Source organism: Stegodyphus dumicola, chromosome 10, assembly GCF_044657685.1.
Source record: "Stegodyphus dumicola isolate Sdum_Otavi_A_Nest chromosome 10, ASM4465768v1".
Taxonomy (NCBI): Eukaryota; Metazoa; Arthropoda; class Arachnida; order Araneae; family Eresidae; genus Stegodyphus; species Stegodyphus dumicola.
The window spans coordinates 169,782,193-169,799,695 of NC_140777.1; the positions used below are offsets into that span (position 1 = coordinate 169,782,193).

Genomic DNA, 17,503 nt, shown 5'->3' on the forward strand with positions numbered 1-17,503 from the left:
CCATAAAAATACTGAAAAATAAAGTTAAAATATTTTACTTACTGCAAATCTCAAAGTGGTATTAATTTTAAAATATTTTAATTTAAATGAAATTGAAAAAAATGAACAACAGAATATACGGATAAAAAAATCTGTAACTGGTTACAGTTTTCATCAAAATAAAAATATTACATGAAATATATTTACAAAATAAATAATAAATCCTACAGAAAGGAAACTGCAGTTATTGATTATCAATCATCAAATAATTGTAGATGGTTAACTGCTTATGGAAAAACAAATCACAGTTATCCGTCTGATGAGGAATGTTTTTGTGAAGGACTTTCCAAAGAAAATAGACTTATATTTAACATACTTAAGGAGAAAACCCCATGCAACCATCCTGTTCACTGGCAATGGAACCCAAGACTATGACTTAGCAGTCTTATCCACTGACCATAGGTGGATTCAAACAAATTTAAAAGTAAAATTTAAATTATCCTGGAACAATAGAATAGAAAGGTCCTCTTTCATGCGATATGCACTATGCTGATCTCTCTACTTTGCATGGTCTTACAATTTTCAATAATGATATTAAATAAATATGTAAATTTATTTTGAAACTAATTCATGAACCGATATGGATCATAGATCACGGACTGAGAAGCACTGTCTTAAAAAATGGCAATTTTCAATCATCCAGTTATTAAACATTCTTCAAAGCATAATTTCTATTCTTCACCAATTTTTGTCTATGCTAACAGCAGATGAAAACTAAAATATTCGCTTTTTGAAAATGAAATAATGAAACTGAAGAATGAAATAATTAAACAAAATGATGAAGGCAAAAGTTTATAACTATTTTTATTAAAAATACATCTTATAAATAAAATTACAATATTTTTCTGTACATATTATTATACATGATACACAATTATTTTTAACAGTTTTATCTTATATACATAAAAATATGCATAGCTTTCATGGATACTTTTCATAAAGAGAAGAACATTATTCTCTTTTGTGAAATGCATACATATTTTATTAGGGTTGTCCAAACAGCTGATTGCAGTGTTTTCCTTCTACTACAATATTAAATTGCTATTTTTTATATTTCCAATGCACTGACGGATTGCAATTTAACTTAATTTTTTTTAAATGATATTCTTTTGAATTGCATAACTTGTTAGGCATATACAAATTATACACACTCAGATGAAGAGAATTTTATCAGACATAGATCTTAAGCACAATATCAGTTCTGCCACTGAACTAAGCACAATATCTCCCTGATGGGAATATTGTGCTTAGTTCAGTGCTTAATGAACACTATTTACTAACCTACCAAATGCATAGCTTTTATACTTGAATTACCTCTCCTACAAAATGTTTCAATTCCCTAAATAATAACATGTTATTTAATAACATGTTAATAACTGTTATATAATAACATGTTAATAACTGTGAAAATTTTGTAAATATAATGCTGATTTTTGTTGTTTGACTTCTGAATTAGTATTTATTCGGCGTGTTATTGTGTCTTAATAACATGTTATTAAAATGCTCTAAGCAGGAAATTTTTTCTTTCACATGCTATGAAAGTTATGAACAAAATATATTACATAAAAATCTACCATAAGTTAAAATAATTAAAATTAATTATATTTTATTTCGTATTACATGAAATAATTGTCTTGACGAAACACACTTTTGGAAGCTGAAACCCCAAAATTTCTCAATATGAATCATTTTGGGTAAATTTATATGAATATTTACTTACAGTTCATAGATGTTTTACAAGCACAGTTTTATCGAAAGTTTAGTTAATTTTCAATGATTATAAACTTTTTTTTCCTCTTGCAATTTAAATTTTGTCTTATCAAAATTCAGTTATATTTTCTTTAAATTTAAGAGAAAGCCATTTCTAAAAATGCTGTGGCTCCTTTATAATTTAATATTATTTTTAATATCTGAGAACAGATTCTTATGTCAAAAATTAATTTTAGCACTCACAAATTTCATACAATGTTCAAATCTTATTTAAACCTTTCAAACAATTAAAAAGGTTTCTCCTGCTGAGATGTATTTGTAAACATACAGATTACAAATATATATAGTAATTCATTCTTTTTACTGAAAACTGATAAATGCCACTTTGATATGATTTTAAGATACACGGAAATTACTGCTATATCTTTACATGAAATTACAGTGCATATCTTAACACAAAATTATTAGCCATATCTTAATCCAAAAGTGTGCCAACATTTTAAATCAATTTAGCCTCTCAGGCATTAACAATGAAGTTTGAAGGGCGGCCTAAGTGACTTTCCTGTGAATTGTTGCTATATTTGAAAATTATTGCTAACAGTTTCTTCATTCAGTATTGAACTAAGCTACAATATTTCATTGATTACTGCTTTTACAACTGTCACTAAATAAATATCATTCACAGTTACTAAATTTATATCCATAACTGAGGATTATTACTTTAAATGAGTAAGATGGTGATTTTCTAGATATTCTAGATGGCATCAGTTATATCCAGATATTTTAGATACTTTCTAGGTATATATTGCTGCGTTCTATCCCACTTCTGACACCAGTTGCTACGTTATATTCTTCCTTCACGTTCGTACGGGGTTCGTATATTTGGAGTGAATAACGACGACACTTGATGAAGTATCAAAACACACTTTATTTAGCCAATATTAATCAGGACAGCTCCAATAACACTTTTTACAGTCATCAAAGATCTACTCTAAACATGCTGGAACAATCAGTGACATAGCCTTCACACTGTTAGGCAATAACGGTGGAGACAGCTTCACTGCAAAGCTCCCGACTCTGCTTGGTCGTTCTCAGAACTTCACGTACTCACGAGACTCTCCACGCAACAACTCGCGATGCTCTTAACGACACATGAGCACAGCTCCCGACTCTTCGGTTCAGTCTCGGCACTCGCTGCCCAGCTGTCAACTCGATCTACTCCACAGGGACTGACTCGCTAGATGAGACACACACTTGATGAGAGACAACCACTGACTGACTGCGGACCAGCAGGGTTTATATAGCTTTCAGATAGGGGTTCCAGAACATTCTGTGCTAAACTGGTATGAACACATTCCAGAAGGTTCTCCATCCACCCATAGTATGTCGTCAAATGTGGCAACCCTGCCTTCCCTTGCCATTTTATGGCAACCCTAAAACTGCTTTGCGGGGAAGCTATCTTATCGTGACTGGACATTTCGTAACAATATATATCAAATATTTTCTGATAATTCTGGCCTCAGTTATATCCATTACTGAGGATTGTTATTTTAAATGAGTAAGATGGCGATTTTCAGTTTTTAAAGTTTAATAATTTCTTGTTAACAGGGCAACAGCCCAAATGTGCACAAGTACACCAAAGATAGTAAACTTATTGCAAAACTGTACCCAAAGTTGGGTCTCAATATGTTTTGATCAAGATACATTTTTACTGCAAGATTTCAACAAAAGAATTCAGGTGAATTTCATAATTTGGAAGTTGCCAAATGATAAAGAATATGCCATATTGAATTCTTTCAGGAAAAAAAAGTTATTCAGAGTGAAAGTTATTCAGAATAAATTATTAAAATTGTCAAAACTATTTAAGCTAGATTTTATTGGTCCATTAGCACGTGATAATGAATGATACCCTTCTATCAGAAAAATATTGAGTTCTTTAATTTTTATGATTAGAACTAAAAATCAAACTGTTTATTATAATAAAATGGCAATTTTTAAATAAACTCATGGTTTGGTTTGGTTTATTGAGATTAACGGCAAAGCATACTAGGGCTACCTGCCTAAGGGAAGGGATACCTATGTGGAGGACTTTCTAAGAGAAACTGGCTCATATACACATTACACATGGGGAAAACCATGAAAATGGCCAGAATACAGAAAAGTTAATTTTGAATAGCAAAAACTGCATGACTGATTAAGAAGTAATGACACTGTGTAATTTGAACAAGCAGGCTCAAATTAGAGCATCCTGAATAAATTATGGACAAAAAAAAAAAAAAAAATTATATGTTTTTTTTTTTTTTTTTTTTAAACTAATTTTCATTTTATATGAAATAGATTTAATACATATTTATTTCTCAACTTTTTTTTTTAAATCCTGCTTTTTAATTTTTTTTAATTTCTATTCGAATGACTTTTCATTTATGACTTGAAATTTGCATGAATCCAAAATCCCTAAGTTGCGTGGATTTTTGGTGTTAACAGTAATTACGCTCAAATCTGACTTCACATATTCCAACTTTATAGGACCTTGTTATTATCTTTAAAAAAAATTGAGTTAATTTTTTTAACTGAAAACTGTCCCAATTTTTACAACAAATGCAAAGCAATTACCTGGTGCTTCATGAAATGCCACTTGCAAATTATTCCTTGAAATAAATTAGTTCCTAAAGGAATGTATTTCTCTATAAAGGCTCTTCTAATGGAGATAATTATATGATATAAATATAATTACAAATAGATTAAAGATAGAATGATATAAAAATAGCATTTATAAAAAACAACAACAATTATGTTTTTATCAATAATAATGTTGATTTCTCCCAATGACCATGATCACATATAATTATTTCATAGCTGCCATGCTTGAAATATGAAACACCAGGAGGTTCTTGCAAAACCTGAAGTTTCCAAGAGGTTTTGGCACTACTCAGCAATACCATTTCAAAAGAACTACAAAGTAACTTAAGTTTACTTTAAATTGCATGATTCAGGTTACTAAATTATTTATACAGTACAATGTCCAAAATCTGGACTACTCTGGACTTCGTCGATTCCGGACTTGGGATTCTTCCAGATATTAGATCATCATTTTAAATCCAGTAAGATGGCATGTAGAAATTATAAAATTAAAAATATGAAATTGTGATTCATGAAATAATGAAGTATTAATGATCTAAAGGGTATCAAAATTTACAAAAACAAGCTTAATATATATTTGTTTACTTTATTAAACATTTCTTTCAATGTAAGCTGTTTAAGTTGCTTCGTTTTTTGTGCTAATACTTTTTCTTTAGTTCTGTAGACAGACGATCTCTTTTTCAGTTACACTGTTGAAGTCCTGTAGCTGTTGTTTCAAGAATTCCAACTAACTTGTCAATTGAAATTTTCTCATTTTCAGTAACTTCACTGTCAATAGTGGTATTTTCTAGATCTAGAACCATACTACAGATTTCATCATTCATTAATTGATTGATGATTGAGAAGCAATGTCATCACAGTGAAAAACATCTTTTATATCATCCTCATTTATCACCTCTTCTCCACATTTCTTTATAAAATCCATTAATTGGAAAACTTCACCTTTGTTTTGCAATATCCAAAAACCTTTAACATTTGTGGCTATCATCATCAAATTTAACTATTGTTCACTATACATGCATATACATATTTGGCTATGCCTCATGAGCTTGGCGACTAACAACAGGCTGTTCTGTTCAATTTTATCTTGCTTCTATTGTGCACTGTGACAATTAAGCCCGAATTGTATTAGTTTAATTATTTATTATACTTATGCCTATTTCTTGCACATGCTTAAGGCTTATCATAGTTCTGAATAAATAAATTCCCACATGCACTTAAGCTTTATTGAGGACCGGCGCGATATCTTACAGCCTGATGCAGTCTCTGTGGGTCCTAAATTCTGCGACTTAGTGCGGCAGTAAGAGCCCTGATGCTGGTTCTGGGTTTATGTCAATAACAAATCAGTTATTCTTAATTCAAATAGCAGTAAATGTAATCTTTGGATCTATGAGTATCATCAACAAAATCTATTTTTAGCATATGGAAAAAAATTTTTGGTAAATTTTTCCTCGTCAACACTTTTTAGCTCATTTAACATCTCTAATCATTGCCAAGCTTAATGACAACATAAAAGGTTACCATACTCTTTTATTATTCAATCACTAACATAAAAAAATTGTTTAGGCATTGCTACATGAGTCATTACTCACATTATCATGTTTTGATAAACAAGCGGTGATGAAAGGAAAGTATAATAAATAATGATTCGCCAGTTTGGCGTCAGATCAATGATGTATCTATGTGGAATATTTCGGTTTGAGATGTGTGCCAAGAAGATACGCAGCACAGGAGCCAAATTACTGATCGTACAAATTTATGCTAAAATGATTGTTTCTTCAATAACAAGGTATTTTATTTAATGTCGAAGTGAAATTAAGAATCAGGACTCTCCAGATATTTTATTGTGCGCAGAGGGAGAATCAAATGTGCATACATACAGCTTACGAGGAAAACGTTGTTGGTGGTTTTGAGGTCCGGATTTCAGACTTTGTACTGTAATATGATTCTATTACAAAGTACATAAATATTTAATTAGATAATTTAAATTATTTGTTCTTTGGCTAATTTCTTTTGAATTTCTTATATTTTTATATTAAGAAATTCCTGAGTAGAGACTGAAAGCTGCTTTTATCACAGAATTTTTACATACAATGAAATTTTTGTTTTTAACGTATATTTGTGTAAGCTAACTGAAATCATTTTTTTTTTTAGTTGATATACATATTAGGTCTGTACTTTTGTTCATATTACTGTAGTACATTTTAATTTGGTTTTACTCATTGAAAAGTAATCAGGATAATTATATTTCATGCAATATGAAGTGTTTTATATAAACAGGTTTCCTGTTACCTCACAATTCTTTTTCTGAATAAAATAAAGATTTATAATTTCATGTTAAAAAGTAACCTTAATTTAAATGAACACATTTTTTTAGTTTTGTAAAAGTGAGGGGGGTGATCTTCTAGCAATGAAAGGGGTGCATGGAATGAATGAATTCATGCCAAAAGTGCACGAAAACCATAATTTAGCTAAAAGATATCTGACAAAAGAATGAATGCCCCATTATTTTCACGTTTTTAATACATAGTTCAAGTCTGCTCAAAGTGTCCAAATACTTATGTGAGTTAATTTTCAGAACTTTATGAATAGATTATATCTTTTTTTTTTTTTTTTTTTCAAAAACATTTTTTTTTAAAAAAAGGTTTTAAAAATGAATAATAATAATATATGAGGAAGAAAAATAAAGTCATTTCACTAACATTTAGTAACTAGTATTTGATAATAAAACTGAAAAACACAAGAATCAGAAAACAAATGTCAGCCACTGTAAGAGTTTAATAAATGCTGTGCCATTAATTTATATTTCACTATTCGTTTCTTTTAAATAAACATGACTTATTCTATATCACATAAATGATGACATTCTGGATTCAGTTTAAGGAATATAAATATGTCATGCCAAAAACACAATGCTCAGCTATTATTAAAACCAAAACCTAAATTATTAAGTTTGCCAGCCTGAAGCATATTAAATCTGAGGTTATAATTTGTGAATGAATTTTCAACATAGCAAATGATAGAACATTGAAGATTTCAATGTAACAACCCCCCCCAAAAAAAAACTGAAATGACAGCTGATATAAAAAATATGTCAAGTGTGCCATATAGCATATACAAACTAAATAGCTGAGTGCTCTTAACAATGAAGAAATCTGTAATTAAAAATAAAAACATGTACTAAAGACACACAAATTTTTAAATTATTGTTACTTATTATTAAACTACGACTTGCATATCAAAACTCAAAATGAAATTTTCACCAATGATTCACCAATAGTTATTTCAAAGTAATTTATATATAAGATGCAAAATTATTAACATAGCCTCCACGTTACTTTTTGAATTATTAAATTCTAGTGCAATTAGCCATGAATACCAATACTTACATATTTTTCCCTTGACCATTTTTGATAAATAAAACCATCCTAAGCTTTGTGATTTCGCATTCATAATGGATAAATCACAGTACAATCATAAAATATTAGTTTTGGTTTTATGTAACATGATACTCAATAAGCCTGTTTAGTTTTTATAAAGAAGGACGAAAATTAACTGTTATTTCTCTGTTTTTCTCTTGCATTATAAAAAATCTGATGTGTACACCACATGACTTCCTTATATGGAATATTAAATTATACGCATTTTTTCTTGCATTTTATTTAAACTTATTAGATTGAATTAAACCTACTTCATCGGCAGCGCATAAACCACAACAGAATAAATGCATTCTTTAAAATTCACTTTGTTTACCATAGCGACACTCTGGCACTAGGTTTACTTAACAGTATTATATTTCGTTCATATTATAACTCAGAATGCACAAAATTTATATCATTTAAAGAATTATATAATCATTGCCACATGTTCTATTCAAATACTATAATAAAGCTAGAACTATGTATAAAAGAAATTAAGCAAACAAAACAAAAAAGAAACAGTTTTTCACAGACGATTGAGTATATCTCATTCAATTAATTCAGTTTTCACTTCGCGACAAGGCAAAAATACATAAAACTCAAAATATCTGTATTAAAAATTACGAAGTAAATCTTAAACGCTTATTTCCTCGAAAAAATTCCAGAAAGGATTAAGCATGATTTAAATAATAAATTATGACGTTATCGTTGTTGTTGCGAAGCTAAGTATCTCTAGATTGGCAACAAATCCGCTACTCAGCTGTTTCAAATGTAAACAAGAGCAATGGCGGCCATCAAATTCGGCTTAGCGGCACTTAAACAATTTTAAAATTGTTGATAATTCTAAAAATATTGCATACAGATTTACTAAGGGCATAAAACCCTTAACTGGAAGATAAAAAAACATAATTCAGTCATTTTTAAAGCAAAAAATGTACAATTTACAAACATATAAGAGTAAAGAGACTGAGATCACTGAGCCCGGTAACAGAGTGGATATATTTATAAATATATTTATATATGTTTGGTGGGGCCGATTGAAACCAAAATATGAGGTGCACATCTACATGTTATAGTAGTCTTATATACAAAATTTCAACGTTCTGAGGCTACTCGTTTTTGAGTTATGCGAGATACGTACGTACATACGTTCGTACAGACGCCACAAGAAATTCTCTTCAGAATTCGTTTTAAAGTAGTTTCATAATTTTTTGGGAGGAAAAGACTATTTTATTCTGTCCTTACATACAGATATCATGCAAAAACATCGTTAAATTGCATTCGAAAGTGGTCAAAGTGGATATTTTCTTTGAAATATGCTGCCTGAAGCTTTTCGCGATTACAATACTTCCTTTTTACTTCGTACAAGGAAGTAAAAAGGATGGTTAAAATTTTTGTCCTGCTTTTTACAGAACAACAAATGATAAAGTATTTTCAGAATTACAGAACTGGTTAAATATGTGCACACACTCAATACATTTAAAGAAACTGTGTTCATCAAAATGCAGCAGTGAAAAAAATAAATAAAACGAGGCACAAGTGCATGACACCTCATGCATTGCATTTAAGAGAATTTTTATTGCATCTTGTTCATAAAAAAAGATAGTTCTTAGTTGCCATTAAAAAGATTTGAGCCCTCAATGACTGGGGCATGTTTTAATGATTTTGTTTGCAAGATAATCTTTGATTCAATAATAATTCAAGTTTGAGCTCATTATTTATTTCAGTTATTTATATGCTATATCCATAACTTGTATTCGTTGATTATCTAAATAAAAACTGCATACTTTTTCTTCAAATGCCCACCACAACGACTGGCGTAAATTAGACGAAAACCCCTTCAACTTTAGCGGCTGATGTAAAAATACGTAAGTAGCCAGTATTCTCACAAATGTTTTAAATACAACCATTTACTTTGGTTACAGAAAAATTAATAAAGACAAGAACAACATAATTCAATCATTTTTAAAGCAAAAAATGCACAATTTGCCAGCATAAAAGAATAAAAAAAGACTGAGCTCACGGAGCTGAGTGACAGAGTGGATATATATATATATATATATACTTCTGGTGCAGCAGATTGCACCCAAAAAGGGAGGTGCACAAGTATATGTTTTAGCAGTCTCTTAGGATAAAAAATTTCAACATTCTGAGGCTACTCATTTTTTATTTTTGCCAGATACATACGTATGTATGCATCATTAAATTGCATTCAGTAGCGGTCAATATGGATATTTTCGTTGAAATATGACAACTGAAAATTTTTGCAATTACAATATTTCCTTTACTTTATACAAGCAAGTAAAAATTTACCGTTTTAATTTAAAAAATATTTATCACAGAATTTTTCTGAATTTTTGATAGAAATTAAAGTCATTAAATCAACTGATGAGGAACAAAATTTCATCAAATAAAAGTAAAATTTCACAGTTATAATAATAATATAATTCATAATTAATATTGAAATAAATAAATAAAAAAATAATAATAATTCATAATTAATACTGATATAAAAGTTAACCATCAGTTTTGTTAATAAAATCCTGCAAAACAGTTAATTGTTTTCACCTGCAATAAAATATCACATTCATTTAGGAATATATTGCCAAAAAAGGAAAAAAAAACAGTTAAAATTCATCATGATTAACAGAAAATTTCTTGTCATCATTCACATTCTTAGATAACGGAAAAGCCCAAAATGAAGACTGCAAATTGTTCACATCACGTTCTCTTTTAGCAAAAGCAGAAAATGACGAGATACAGTTTCCAATGAAGTGGTTTGAAAGACCTAATATAGCCAAATCAGTATGTGGTTCAGAATCTGGAAGCTTGTAAGCTTTCACCTGAAATGCAAATTAAAATACATTTTAAAAAACTCTGCCAGAAAGATCTGCATCAAAGAAAATAAAAAATACAATTCTTCTTCATCTTCTTTTCCTACTTCAACAGATAAAAGCTTTAACATATTCAAATCCATCCTTTAAAAAAAAAAATGGTTTAATTTATGAAATTCTTTACATAAAAACAAATGCTCTTTGTCATCAATTTATTTTAAAAAAACTCATTTCTTGCATACCACTATACTCACTTTAAGTGCTATTATAGTTTTCATACTCACAAATTAAATGCCCCAATCAAATTTAAAGCTGAAAGTCAAAGATGGTCTTTTTAAATTTTACTGATAAAATTACATTTAATAAAAATTTTCCTTCATCTTTTAAGTTCTTTCAACACATCTAAAACAGCAACATGTCAGTGCAATTCAAAAACAGTAATTTGGGTTTAAGGAACTTGACCACACACCTCTTACAGCCCCTATTTACCTCCATATTATCTGTTCTCCAAATTGAAATCCCACCTTTACTGAAGGAGATTTAATAACAAGAATGGAATTGAAAAAGAGCAGTTATGGAATCTTTGATGGACAAACTTCCAGACTACATTTTCAAGGGCAGTCATTCATTAAATGATGAAAAAAGTATACTGAGGTATAAGGTCATACTGATAAACATTTTTTTTTTTTTTTTTAATTTTATTTCCATTTCCTTTGAAGGTATATCAGGCTGGAAAATTTCAGAAATATGCATCATATTTTTAAAATGAGCTTTTCTAACTTTAACTGTGATTCACATAAATTCTTTTCAAGAAGTTTTTTTTTTCCACCACAAATTATAAAATATTTTATACCATTTAATATAAATTAAAAAGGATTTTTTTTAAAGTTCCTGCATATTACCTAAAACAAACCCATATTTTTTTATTCTAAAGCATTAGATTTAAATCCTTAAAACACATTCATATATCTAGACATTTCAATACAGAATTAAAATTGAATACAGAATTCAGATAGAAAATTGATGCAGATTTAGAATTAAAATAAAACCTTACATTTTACTTAAGCCAAACAATTGTTTAATCTTAATCATAAAATTTAAATCCTGAAATAGTATAAATCTGCAGTCAAATTTATTTAATAATAGAACTTAATTTAGAATTTAAAAAGAAATAAATGTAAATTTGAAAAATATTTAAATTTAGAATGCTTATCTGTTATTTATACAAACATTACAGAATCCTGTTTAACATTAAGTAATACAATACTTATATTATTAAAGAGCATGAATGTTGTTTGATATAACAACATGGTATTTAGGAGTAAATGCAATTACTTGTACACAAATATAGTTCGACCGTCTCCAATGCAACCTTGGTTGGCATTCTCCCAAAACACATAAATTCGTCCAAAAGGAGCGTTAATACTTGCTGCGATGAGAAAGGTCACATGAAGACCTCAGGAAAGAGAGAATGTATATGCTTGAGGGAAAGAAATTCCCTATCCTTCTACCCTATTTTGAGAATAATTTAGTTCAAATGGTGCATGCGTGTTTGTGCTCATGGTCACTGATGAGGCAGTTGAACCATACAAATTGAAGCAAGACAGGCACCAAGTGCATATTAAGTATCAGCAGATGCATAGAATTTCAAAAAGCACGGATTTTTTTTAAATTTTAAATCTGAAGGCTTTTTTAATTCAAATGCATACCAAATCTGAGAAAGACTGAATCAAAAATTCTTCTTTGCATAAATAATGATTATAGAACCTAAGTAATGAGGCTACTTTTTTCTTGCAGCATTTCCACTGACTGATTTTGAAACTGAATATAGGAATAATACAGGGTGTCCAAATCAAATGTACCTAATTTGGAGAGGTTGCTCTACTTAACACAGAGTTTAAAAGCATAAGAAAACTGTAAAATTAGATACCACTACTCATAAAGTTTTTATTAAACAATCAGTACAATTGCACGTGAGCTTTCTTAGTAGCCCTGAGAATGTCCAGCTGGTAGTCCAGATTCAGCCATGTCGGATGCAGCATTGCCGGAGTCACAGCAGCAATAGCTGCGATTACAGAGGCACAAAAGTCTTCAATATCACTGATCTTATCACATAGCCCCAAAAGAAGAAATCAAAAGGAGTCACGTCGGGAGGTCTTGGTGACCAGGCAACTGGGCTACCACATTCTATCCATCAGTTAAAGAAAGTCGTATTTAAAAATGCACGAACATGCTTTCCCCAGTGAAGAGGGGCTCCCTCTTGTTACAGTGGTTTGTAAATGCTGCATTTGGGGCATTACGTAAATTTATAATATGTCCAGGTAAACGTTTGCTGTCACAGACGTCTCAGTAAAGAAAAATGGTCCTATGCCTGTATCATATGATAGAGCTCACCAGACATTGATTTATTGTGCTTATTAACATTGTTGCTAACATGAAATGTGGCTTTATCTGAAAAAACGATGCAGTTTAGAAAATCATGTTCATTTTCGATGCGAGATGACATCTCCACAGCAAATGCTGCATGCTGCAGCCTATCATTTGGTTGCAGTTTCTGCACAATCTGCATTTTATATGCATGCATCCTTAGTTTTCGTTGCAGCTCATCATGAACAGTGTGTGCCTGTCCATGTGGCATGAGTAATGTCGATATTGAGCACCTGTTGTTTAGATGCTCTTCTATGAAAAATATTGTTCTAAGATTTATTCCAGATATTGCTAAATTTAATACTGTAAAGGATCTAAGTAAAAATACAGTGACTAATTTGAAATTGTCAAATTTCATAAAAATATGTATCTGTAAATGAAATGAATTTATATATTGATTGTGTTTAAAATTTCCCTATCTGTTTTAAGAAAAACTAGGATGTTTATGATATCCTGTTATTTTATTTCTTTGTATATGTACGTAACATATTTTTATGAATGTAAGTAACATGTGTTATAATTTACAAAGTATGTAATTTACAAAGTACGTAATGGTAAATTTCACCAGCTCCTATACTTTAAGTTCATATTTTAATTGTTTATTCTATTTAAAGTTATTTCAGGTAGTATGGTGGTATTTCTACTGTTTAATGGGCCTGATTTAGGCCTTGTTTTAGATCTCAATGTTTCTTTAATTAAATAGCTCTTCTAAACTCTGTTAGGCTTCTAATGGCAGTACAGGAAGTTCGACCAGTCATCATGAATAGTGGATTGGGTACAGATAATTCAGAGGCTACCTGCCTGATTGACTGACGAGGACTCTGAATGACAGCTTGTCACACATCTTCCGCACATGAATCAGGATGTGAACGCCGATCACCTACGGATCTTTTCCCTACACTTCTTGTTTCGAGAAACATTTTGTGCCACTTTTTTACGCTCTTAGTCCGGGTGGATTTTTTTTTTTTTTTTTTTTTTTTTTTTTTTATAAACTGTCTGAAACATTCTTTGCACTTTTACTACGGATTTGTGTTCTGCATACCAGAGAACATTTGATACATTTGACTTGGACACCCTGTATTTTAGAGGCAGTATATTATGTGTATTTTAGAGGCTGTATTTTAGAGGTATTGTCAATTGATACTTTGGAAGACTGCATAATTAAAATTATAGTCGTTCCTGCTAATCCTCCTCCAGCTGCTTTAGAGCTCATATATTTCTGCAAATTATAAGAGATAATTGTTTTTATATGGTTTGCTTTACAGATAGCAGTAAAATGAACAATAAGGTTGGTCAAGCATTTGTTCTTTCTGAAAACCAATCTAAAAACTGCTATTTTAAGCATTGTGTTCGAAATGAATGCACCACTTTTCAAGCAGAACTTCTCTGCATTTATCTTGCCATTAAGTGGATGAAGGATAATGGGACTACATCCTCAAGGTACCTTATGTTCTGAATCTCTTTCTTCTTCCCACCTTTTATACAACATTACCAGCAACAACAAACTAGTAATCAAAACTCTCCTAGCATCAGCACACTTAGAAATATGGAAATTTGTATTTGCATTGCTTATATGCATAGTCATCATGGAATTTATGGGAATGAAAAAGATGACTTCTTGATTCAAGATACTTCTGATTTACCCATCAACATCAATATTAGTATTCCAAAGCGTATCAAAAATCCTTTTATTATGAAAAGCTTTCATCTAAGCAGAATGAAGAATATATTTCATCTTGTAACGACGGGTGCACCGAAATATTCTTTCCTTCTATTAACCATAGACACCATTCCAAGTCTTTCTCCTTTACCAATTTTTAACCATCTCAGTTTTTATCTGGTCACACTAAATATACAAGTTACCAGTTTCATTTCAATCTTAGATCAAGTAACTTCTGTGAGTGTTCAGAAAAAGGACCTAAAGATGTAGACACATTTAATTTTTTTCTGTCCCACTTTCGATGATCCTAGATTACACCTGCAAAATAATTTTAAAATGCTGAATAGGACTTGGCCAGTGAACTTATCTATTGTTGTGAAGTCTAAACTGCTGGACTCTGTTTTTGTTTGTTTTATTAACACATATAATAATGTTTAACATTTTAATTAAATTACTCTTGCAAGCCCCATGTTGCCCATTTGTGGTCATGGGTAGACTGTATGTGTTCAAAATAAGTAAATAAAACGCATACCAAGAAAGGAGAGGCCTACCACATATTCTAATGTTACGATTTTCCAAGTTACATAAGTTTCACAAACATACAAATGTTTCACATTCATTCAAAGGCATGAGAAAAGCTTACCTTTAAATCCTTCAAATGCTTTTCAATGTCTTTAATCATATGGTCATTATCAGAAGCAACAAATACTGATCGTGCTCTAAGAGCTTTGACAACTCTTCTCAGTTGCATCAAAATAGTTTCTTTTGAAGGAAAGCACAATTCCTGAGTTGCATGACCAAATTCATTTCTGTATCCAAGGCACTGGGGAGCAGCAAATAACAGAGGACTGTGCTCAATATGTTGACAGGCTCTAACCTATGAGAAGTTAGTCACCATTTTTATTACCCTAGTTCAATATTGCAAAAATATTAAATTCCAATAATACTTTTAACATTCAATAGAATTAGTACAAAAATAACATCAATACTAAATTTTAAAGTATTAAAAAGGGGATATAAAACTTGAAAATTCCTCTCAATTATTATACCTGACTTATAAAAATACCACAAGGAAAATATATATATACATTTACTAAATTTTCAGCACAACACACTCCTGCACTCACAGAAAACTTTAACAATTACTTATTTGTACCCTGCCAAAAAGTTGCGGAGAAGTATTCAAGACAAACCTGTATGTTCCCAAAATAGTTATGTTGTAACCCATGATGCTACCAAAAGGTACAGTAGTACCTCCCAATAAGGGACATCCACCAGACCAGATAATTTTTCCATTAAATAGAGGAGTCCCTTCTTCAGAGTGTACATACACTAAAATAATGTAATTTAATTAGAAATCCAGATTGTATCAAACTTTAAATAAATGATATACAAATAAGTAGCATGGTCACGGGTATTTATTTGAACTTGAAGTTAATAAAATAGGTTGTCTTATTTTTAAAAAGTTTAATTATTGCAAAAATGCATGAAATGAACAACATTCTGTATTTATAGAAATTTATTGAAAGTGTACTGCAAGCACTTTTTTTTAACACAGATGTTAAATTCACTGATGATCTTAAGTCCTTCACTGTCAGCAACGGTTAACATAAATTATTTTAATTGGAGGGCGTTTTTAAGGCATCTGTATAGTTTTTTATGTCAACATTTCATCTGGTACTTATTCCTCTTCCTCACTGCTTTCCAAGTTATTTTTGTAAAAGTTCACACCATCAATTACAATTGAAATAAAAGATTTTATGTTGCCACAGATGTCTTCAGTATACAAGTTTTCATTGATTTCTTAATATTTTTGTATTTGTGCTCTGCCACTGATTTTAAAAAGATTAAACAGTTCTTTTTTATCAGTACTATTTTCACTGAGGGCACCCGAAACTGGAATTTCAAAGCCTACTTTCTTAAAACTGTGCTTATTTAAGTGTTTCTTAAAACAGTGCCGATTTAATGAATAACAGCCATTGTTATTCATCAAATGACTGTAAATGTAAAATATTTCGACAACACATTACCAAAGGGAAAAGAACAATTTTTGCTTACCTTGTCTTCTCAGTAGTGCCCAGTGTCATTATAGTTAATCCATACGAAGGTTGCGCATGAGAATTGCAAACGAACACATTTATTTTACACATAATAATAGAAAAAGATTCATTATAATTTTCATAATATATATCAAGACAGCAATAATTAATCATTGTGAGAGAGTTTTAACACTGTCCTTACATGAAGGAGTGAGAAGAAGGAAGAGTGAGTCACTAGCGCACCATCATGGTATTGTCTATCCCCTTATTGCTGGCTGTTCATCACTGCATACCAACAGTAAATGCATTGACATATTTTGCAAGCTGATTGCTGTTTCTGCACGCAGTTTGTCAAAGAACTGCCATAAAAACAATTTTCTGTAATGAACTTTGGAAGCTTCTAATTATACCTGCAGTACTACCAATGTTACATTAGGTGGGAAAAGCACTAATTTTACTGATTTCAATTTTATATATGGTGAGTGGGCAGATGAATTGTCAAGGAAGAGCAGAACCTACTATTTGCAGTCATTGTTTCATCAAGAGCAATCAACCATTCTGAAATTATGCTTTGCATCACACTTGACTTTTTGTTATAATGCTAATGGACCGATAAAGCTTTTGGCTTTCTTTGTTTGAAAGTTTTTACTTCTTCATTTGACCTTGGTTGTTTGGCCTTTCCAATTACAAATTGTTGTTCAAAACCTCCTTCCACAACAAAGCAGCATAGTGGTA

The 17,503-nt window shown here is 30.5% G+C and overlaps 1 protein-coding gene across 2 annotated transcripts in view; it reads right to left on the minus strand.

Moving 5' to 3' along the window:
* Positions 1-818: 818 nt before the first annotated feature.
* O-fut1 (O-fucosyltransferase 1) overlaps positions 819-17,503 on the minus strand; it is a 48,237-nt gene continuing 31,552 nt past the window's right edge. For both annotated transcript variants that reach the window (XM_085825861.1, XM_085825862.1), the window contains exons 6-7: positions 15,373-15,606; positions 819-10,651 (exon numbers count right to left, since the gene is read on the minus strand). In XM_085825861.1, the coding sequence (XP_085681987.1) occupies positions 10,436-10,651; positions 15,373-15,606 (450 nt within the window). In that variant the 3' untranslated portion in view covers positions 819-10,435. The remainder of the gene's footprint in view (positions 10,652-15,372; positions 15,607-17,503) is intronic.